Source organism: Impatiens glandulifera, chromosome 4, assembly GCF_907164915.1.
Source record: "Impatiens glandulifera chromosome 4, dImpGla2.1, whole genome shotgun sequence".
NCBI lineage: Eukaryota > Viridiplantae > Streptophyta > Magnoliopsida > Ericales > Balsaminaceae > Impatiens > Impatiens glandulifera.
The window spans coordinates 55,761,825-55,770,282 of record NC_061865.1 but is presented as its reverse complement, the minus strand read 5'-3'; the positions used below and the strand labels follow the sequence as shown (position 1 = coordinate 55,770,282).

General features: G+C 33.1%; 1 protein-coding gene across 1 annotated transcript; it reads left to right on the top strand.

Moving 5' to 3' along the window:
* The first annotated feature begins 3,648 nt into the window (after positions 1-3,648).
* LOC124936213 (potassium channel AKT1-like) lies at positions 3,649-8,458 on the top strand. The gene is made up of 9 exons (XM_047476695.1): positions 3,649-3,830; positions 3,898-4,263; positions 4,489-4,546; positions 4,636-5,199; positions 5,277-5,375; positions 5,459-5,491; positions 5,713-6,096; positions 6,185-6,260; positions 7,516-8,458. Exons 1-9 carry the CDS (start codon positions 3,679-3,681, stop codon positions 8,436-8,438), a joined length of 2,655 nt encoding a protein of 884 aa, XP_047332651.1. The 5' UTR covers positions 3,649-3,678; the 3' UTR covers positions 8,439-8,458.

The following is an 8,458-nucleotide window of genomic DNA, read 5'->3' as shown; positions in this document are numbered from 1 at the left end:
CACAAACTCTTAAACCATAGATTAACACAATTAAAATAAATATCAACTACTAATTATTCAAATCAAACTACAACCTCCGATTTTTTGATAACTATGTTTTTATCGGGAGAAGAAACTAGGTTTAAGTTATGACTTACAATGTCATCTTAAATCATTTTTTAGTATGAAGAAAGCGGAATCAGATGGTTTAGGTAGGAGGTGGAGATTGAGGTGAATAAAAAAGTATGTCATTCTTAGTGTCTAGAACTAGAAATTGGTAATCTACCCACATGGAACTATAAATATGTAAGCTTAATGGCAACCAAAAAACGGGGAAAGGAAAACTAAGAGAGTGATAAGTGAAAAAGAAAATAAGTGATTTTTTTAATAAAAAATAGGATAAACTCGCTTGGTTAATCCAGGCTGTCGGATTTCCGGTCCAACCGAGGGTTGGCCGGATTTAACTAGGTTGATTGCACTTCTAATTTTTTCATCAACCCAACACGGTTTGACGACCGGTTCACTGGCTTTGCCGGGGCCGGACCGAGTTTCAAAACTATGATTGAAAATAAAAACTTAGCTGTAGCAAAAAGAATTTGAAAAATAAATCATTATACTATAACAGATTACTAAATGCATACTACTAACATATTTGATATTGGACAAGATAAATGTTGTATTATGATTAGTTGAATGTGTTTTATGTATGTTAAATTAGCGTCTCACCTTATTTTGTCGTGGAGTAATATGTATCTGGAGTCTTTTTTGAAGCATGATTATAATTTAGTTGGTGATGACTGAGTCTCTTGGAGTTGTTGGGAGGTTTGAATCGTGTTAGCATATATGATGAGATTGAATAGTTGAGTTACTTCTAATCTGATTATTATTTTTGGTGAACTATTAAACTTTTGGTAAAGTATTTAACTGAAAATGAATCATCGAATTTTCAATATTCGACTAATGCATATAATTTATAACATCATTGTTATGGCACTAACTCATATTCGTTATGGAGAGCTTGTGGAGTCGGTTGAAGAACTCATTATCATTTTTTGAACCTTAATTATTTTTCATTAATTTTAATTTTTCTAATGTCATATTTTATTTCTCTGGGTTTAAATGATTATCATTTTTTAATATATTATTTAACTTTTATAAATGTGTTAGATAAATTTAATTTGAGTTGAAAGTTTTAACCATTGACTCATCCTAAATGCCATGATCTTGAATGTCTTTTTTATTGGTTTCTGAAAAACTTGGTTTGATTTGTATGAAATCTATGTGCTTGACAATATTATATAAATGAATCCCAATATTGATCGCCAATTGTAGGATTGTTTGACTCGAAAAAAATCGATGATATATTTGGTAACAAAAGACATCCAGAGGAAGATACTTCATATATGTTTTCATGATTATAGGTTTGTAATTGCACATTGCAGTCCTCTGTTGTTTACAAAGTAAATCTCTTTGATGATCTTTTAGAAAGACTATATCCTTCCCATTTTTTTATTGCCAAGTGATGAGTTGTTAAGGGAAATGATTTCAGATTGTCATTGCTCATTGGAAATCTTGAGTATCAATTTCTTAATGTTGTATTGGTTTTCTTTTACTTTTATTTTTAGTATTTAATATTTATTAATGAGACTAATCATTATTTTGAGGAGATAATTTTTAAAAAAAAAATTTGTTTTTTTTAAATATTTTATTTTATGTTATCATAATATCATTATTGTTTCTCAAATTTGGTTGTGTTTTGAGTTTGTTTGGTGACACTTTAAATTACACAGTTTTGTTATGTTTTTATCGATAAATTTAAACGACTCTCATTTATATTATATTACATTAATAATAAAATTATTATTATTATTTTGAACTATATTCTATAAAATTTAGATAGAAATGAGAAGGGGTTTGGGGAGATATTAACCCTTATATAAATAAAATCTTATCACAAATAATACCTTGAAAATAGATTTGAAGAGTCAAGTTTATGTTCTACGCGTGGGTCTGATCCGGATTGATAGGCTGCCTTTAATTCCATATAAATAAATGTTAAAAAATTGGTTTTTCAAACTCTCAACTATTTTAGTCATGAGAAGATAAAGTTTCAATATAAAACTCTAAACACTACATATAAAATAATGGGACTTAACTCTTATCGTTTTTTAATTGTTCTTCGTTTAGTTTGTTTTACTCCGATTTTCCTTTGAACTCAGGTAACTCTTTTGTCTTTTCGTGGCTTTTTATTTAATTGACACTACGCGTCTTTCACAAAAAAAAATGGTACTAAACTAATGAACATTTAATATAAACAAAAATAAATCAATTACATGAGAAGATAAAAAATAAAAATAAACAAACATTACTAAGAGATAACAAGTATTCAACTAGCTAAAACAAATAACTCAAATGAAATTATAAGTAATTTCATGTTTTTAATTAGAGATCGAGGTGTAGGCAATTTCTTTATGCATTTTTTTTAAATACTATATAAGAAAATTATAAGAATCGTTTATTTAAACGATAAAATAATAACACAAAACATTAAAAATAATATAAAATATGCATTTGTTCAATAAGTTATTGAGCTTGTAAATCCTCCAGAATAACGATTAACATAATTACGAAGAAATGACACAAGCAACATAATAATAGTCGTCCAAAATAAAATATGCAAAAATAACAAAATTGGGGCTCCTTATTGGGTCAATCGTAATTTGGAAACTCTTCTTTAGAACCTTACAATTTAGGGCTACTTATTGGTGCCAATTATAATTTTAGACATCTTCTTTCGAACCTCACAATTTAGAATTTTTTATTGGGTCAGTTGCAATTTAGAACTTTTTCTTTTGAACCTCGCAATTTAGGGTATGTGTTGTTAAGTTTGTACAAAATAGGGTTTTACCCTAACGGACATGAACTTCGTCAAAAAATGTATTACGTGTCATTTATAATCAAAAATATTAAGAGTGACACGTAATTTTAAATGCCGCGTATTTTTAATTTTGTTAATAAATTTCAATTCATTAAAAAAAACCTACATCCATTCCAACCCAAATTAAACTTCATCCCCGACTCCCTCCCTTTCACCCTAGTTTGACTCCCTACCCTTCACCTCGCGACGCTCAATTACCCTCACCCTAGTCTGACTCTCCTCCTCTTCACCTCGCGATAAAATGAAGTTGAGTCGGGTTTAGGACATTTAGAATTGCGTGTCAATATTAATTTTTTTTAATTATAAAGGTCACGTAATACATTTTATTTACGGTCGTCGATATCCATTAGGGTAAAACTTCATTTTATACGAACCTGACATTGTAAAACTTCAAATTTTGAGGTTAAAAAAAATAAGTACCAAATTGCAATTGCCCCGATAAAGAGTACTAAATTGTAAAAGTTCGAAACAAGAGATCCCAAATTACTATTGACACGTTGTTATTTCGGCTAAATAAAATAGGTAACTAACATTAACTTATTAATAGTCATCCAAAATAAAATATGTAACACCCATTAACTATCCTAAATGGTTGAGATCTAATTAATTGACTACACCAAATATATATATAAAGAGAGAGGAAGGCAGAATGCCCCCATCTCGGTCTAGACTCTAAACAAAAACAGGAGATCTTTCAAGTTTCAATCATGCCCAGCAATAACAGAGTCGCCGACAGCGGTGGAGGGTTGTTTAATGTATCAATGTGTGGTACGGCGGAGGAGATGGAACGAATGTCAAGAGATGGAAGTCATTTCTCATTCTCCACCGGAATCTTACCTTCTCTTGGTGCAAGAAGCAACCGCACCGTCAAGCTTCGACCTTTCATCATCTCTCCTTATGACCATCGTTACAGGTTCTCGATTCTCTTTTCCTGGATTTTTTTCATCATTGTTTTCATCATAAATTGGTCGTTTTGACAGGGTATGGAGGACATTCTTAGTAATTTTAGTACTTTACTCTGCTTGGGTCTCGCCTTTTGAATTCGGTTTCATGGAAAAAACTCATGGGCCTTTGACGATTGCTGACAACGTTGTAAATGGGTTCTTCGCAATTGATATTGTTCTTACTTTCTTTGTGGCCTATCTGGATCGAACATCGTATCTATTCGTTGATGATCGTGGGAGAATCGCTTGGAGATACACTAGATCATGGCTTGCACTTGATATCATCTCCACCATTCCTGCTGAACTCATGAGGAAGATAACCCCTCGATCTGTTCAATCTTACGGTGTCTTTAATATGCTCCGTTTATGGCGTCTTCGAAGAGTCAGCGCCATGTTTGCCAGGTTAACTCTTCTCTAAAAAAACACTAAATATTTACCTTTTAAACATTACCGACGGTTTACATCAACCGTCGTATGTTTAGCGGCAGTGTGTCCGTCGCTATTGTTATAATGTAAGATAAAGGCGATAATAAAATCGTCGTTAATTTTCATCGTTATTGGCTTCTTTAAACAAAAATTAAGTGTTTTATTGGAATTATTATAATCTTTTCATTCATTTCTAATCAGTTGGGAGAAAAACCGGCATTTCAACTATTATTGGGTTAGGTGCACAAAGCTTTGTTTTGTAAGTATTTACACAAATATTAGTCGTCTTTACGTGTTCTTGAATTTGGTTTGAACTATAATAATTATTGCATCGATCATTTCAAATAGGTTACCATTTTCGCGGTTCATTGTGCGGCCTGTTTTAATTATTTACTCGCGGCTCGGTATCCTGATCCGTTAAAAACTTGGATTGGTGCGGCCATGGGTGATTTTAAACATCAGAGCATATGGATTCGCTATGTGACGTCCATTTATTGGTCCATCACCACCCTTACAACTGTAGGATACGGTGACTTACATGCTGTGAACATTGGAGAAATGATTTTCAACATTTTCTACATGCTCTTCAACCTTGGTTTGATATCGTACTTGATCGGAAACATGACCAATTTAGTTGTCCACGGGACTAGCAAGACAAGGGAATTTAGGAACACAATTCGTGCAGCCTCAAACTTTGCAAAGAGGAACCGACTTCCAGATCGGCTTCAAGATCAAATGCTCGCGCACTTGTCGCTAAAGTTTATGACCAACTCGAAAGGGTTAGAACAAAGGGATACGATTGATTCCCTCCCTAAAGCTATTAGGTCGGGAATCTCAAATTTTCTCTTTTACTCCCTTATAGACAATGTCTACTTGTTTAGTGGGGTCTCCAACGACTTGCTATTTCAAATGGTAATCAAAATCTATATTGTCTTAGTTTTCCTGCCCTGTATAATTTTTACTCTAACTCTTATGCGAATATTTTGAAGGTATCTCATATGAAACCAGAGTATTTTCCACCGGAAGAAGACGTAATCTTACAGAACGAAGCTTCTACTGATTTTTACATACTCATCAAGGGTTCGGTGGTAATTATCTATTAAACTTTATTCTCAACGCTACTTATAGTTTTTTTTTCTAAAACAACTTGATTTGGTTAATTAATTTGCAGGATATTGTATTCACAAAAGACCACGAGGAGAAGGCAAGTATTTTCTTTTATCCTCCTTTCCTCTTATTATTATTTTTATATAATATATACTCTATCTAATACAAAATGATGTAATGTTTGTATTAGCGACGGGAAAGCGTCGCTATTTGTATTGATTCCGTCGCCATATGTAAACCGTAGCTAATTTCCAAACTATTGACCTGGTGGTTGTTTCATAAAAGGCTTTTTGAATGAAATGAACTTAATTTGTTAAGGTGGTTGGGGAGGCAAATGCGGGCGAAATCTGCGGTGAGATCGGTGTTCTATGTGAAAGACCACAAGTCTACACTATTCGAACCAAACGACTAAGTCAGCTTCTGCGAATGAACCGAACCGATTACAAGACCCTAATACAAGCCAACAGTTCAGATGAAACCGTAATCATGGACAACCTTCGACAATACCTTGAAGGACGTAAGGACATGCCAATGATGAACGAGGTTTTGTTGGAAATTGAGGCGAAGATGGCTGGGGGCCAGATGAAACTTCCTTACACCCTTTGCTTTGCAGCCCAAAAAAATGATTCTGACCTACTAGAACAGATGCTAAAAAGAGGGCATGATCCTAATGAAGCTGACAATAATGGAAGAACAGCTTTGGTTTGCATTTCTTATTCAAAACTTTGGTTTATTTCAATTTACTTAAGAAATTTACTAATTATTTTCTTCTTTCTTTACATTAAATCAGCACATTGCAGCATCAAATGGGTATGAAAATTGTGTGCTTCATTTGCTAGACTTTCAAGCTGATCCCAACAGTAGAGGTATCATCTTTTATTATACTCCTCACATACTTAATTATGTAAAAGAAAATTCAAATAGTACATTAAAACATCACCCATATTCATAATTAAGAATTTATTGAGAAATTAACATAAATTATGTGCATACATGTTAGTAGGAATAAAAAAATGTGCAAACATGTTTAGTGATTATGCAATTAATAATTTAGTGTTTAATATTCATACATAATATACTATATTTATATACAATAAAGTCAGGGGTTAATAAACTAATGAAGATTGTGTGACCTTTGTCTGCTAATGGCGTGTTTGGATGTCCACTTATCACACCCATTTGCATTGACTTGGTAAAGTCAACGCAATAAATTTATATTTTATAGCTCAATTATTGGAGTTTTTTTATTTGTGTTGAAGTTTTGTTAGTCATGCTCCATACTCTCAGCAACACATCACCCCAAATATTTCTTGAAATTTGACTTTTTTATTCTTAGAACATTTATTAATAATTTGATAATATTGTATAAACATTGCCATGTTTAGGGTTATCTTAAATAATTATTGTTCACATCCTTGTCCATGAGTCAAAGAATTGCAAAAATATAAAATAATAATAATAATTGAGTAAAAAATATATATTTTATTATGTGTATACCCTAATCCTAATCCTAATCTTAATTCTAATTCTAATGTCTTCTTACTCAAATAATTCATTTATTTTATAACTTTAAGCAAATAAAGTTATTAAGAAATAAATGTAAAATATTAATCATAAAAACAAGCCCTTAGTAAGCATATGACCAATCGATCACAATAATATTAGCACAACAGATAGATCCCTTTTACGGATTCTCTCGGCGATGGGCAAAACGGTTATGTATAATAAAATTATTAACCGTTTTGTCCCTCTCGAAAAAATCTCTTAATAGGGATCCTTTCGTACAATTATAAGGGTGAGAGTCATGTTGACTCTTCTATCCCTTAACTACATTAGTTAAAACAATATTGTTTAGGATCATCATATATAACTTTTAAATTAAGTTATTTTTTTAACAAATATGATTGATTTTGATTTTTGACATGATAAATTTTTATTTTGTGCAACAAAAAAGCTCAATTGTTTGATATGACTTTAATTATGAGATATAAAAGTATAAAATGAAATGGTACATGCATGTATATTTGTTTATGTTTATATTAAGAATAATATGATCAATGATTCAATAGTAACATGACTTAATAAATGAATATTTGTTTAAACTGTGCTTAATTTGTTCAGATTTAGAAGGTAACGTTCCATTATGGGATGCAATATTAGCCAACAAAGAGGCCATGGTTGAACTCCTATTGAAAAAAGGAGCAAACTTGACAAACGGAGACGTAGGACAGTATGCATGCTTTGCTGCCGAACAAAAGGACCTAGGATTACTCGAAAAAATCGTCCGACTTGGAGGAAACATCAAGCTTGCCAACAAGAATGGCACGACCGCTCTCCATGTTGCGGTTTCCGAAGATAATCTTGAAATGGTTAAATTCCTTTTGGACAAAGGAGCCGACATGGAAATCCCAGATAACCACGGATGGACTCCAAGGGGACTAGCCGACCAACAAGGACACGAAGAGATTAAACTTCAATTCCAATCAATTCGAGATTTAAAGAATAATATCAAGTCGGACTCTCTCGGGTCACGATCAAGGCGAAGTGCGCACTTCCAGATTGGAAGGTATAACAGCGAGTCAAACATGATCATACCCGTACCTATGGAGAATGTGCCAGCGATTATGGATGGAAAGCCTAGGCCGAAGAGGAAGCCAAACAACTTCTACGGTTCTTTGTTTAGGTTTATGTCGGATGACCAAGTAGGAGACAACGAGTTTCTTAAGCCGCAGCCTTCAAGACAAGAGACAAACGTGAATTATGGAAGCCAAGTGTATCCGTCTAGAGTAACCATTAGTTGCCCGGAGTTAGGGAATGTAGACGGGGGGAAGAAGGTGGTGTTACTCCCGAAAAGCTTACCCGAGCTACTCGAGCTCGGGTTGAAGACTTATGGGTTGTTGGCTGGTAGTGTTTTGGACAAGAATGGAGGTGAAATTGACGAGGTTGAGCTAATCAGAGATGGTGATGTTCTTGTTATTGTAAGCGAGGGTTATGAACTAAAAGAGCTTGATCATGATCACCAAAAGCATGTGTCTTTCAAATGATGAAATTTGTGATGTACTAC

Excerpts from the sequence above, each read along its gene's own strand:
- LOC124936213 (XM_047476695.1), top strand. The coding sequence starts at position 3,679 with ATGTGTGGTACGGCGGAGGAGATGGAACGAATGTCAAGAGATGGAAGT. Across the intron at positions 3,831-3,897 it reads CCTTATGACCATCGTTACAG|GGTATGGAGGACATTCTTAG; the intron begins GTTCTCGATTCT and ends TCGTTTTGACAG. Across the intron at positions 6,097-6,184 it reads ATAATGGAAGAACAGCTTTG|CACATTGCAGCATCAAATGG; the intron begins GTTTGCATTTCT and ends ACATTAAATCAG.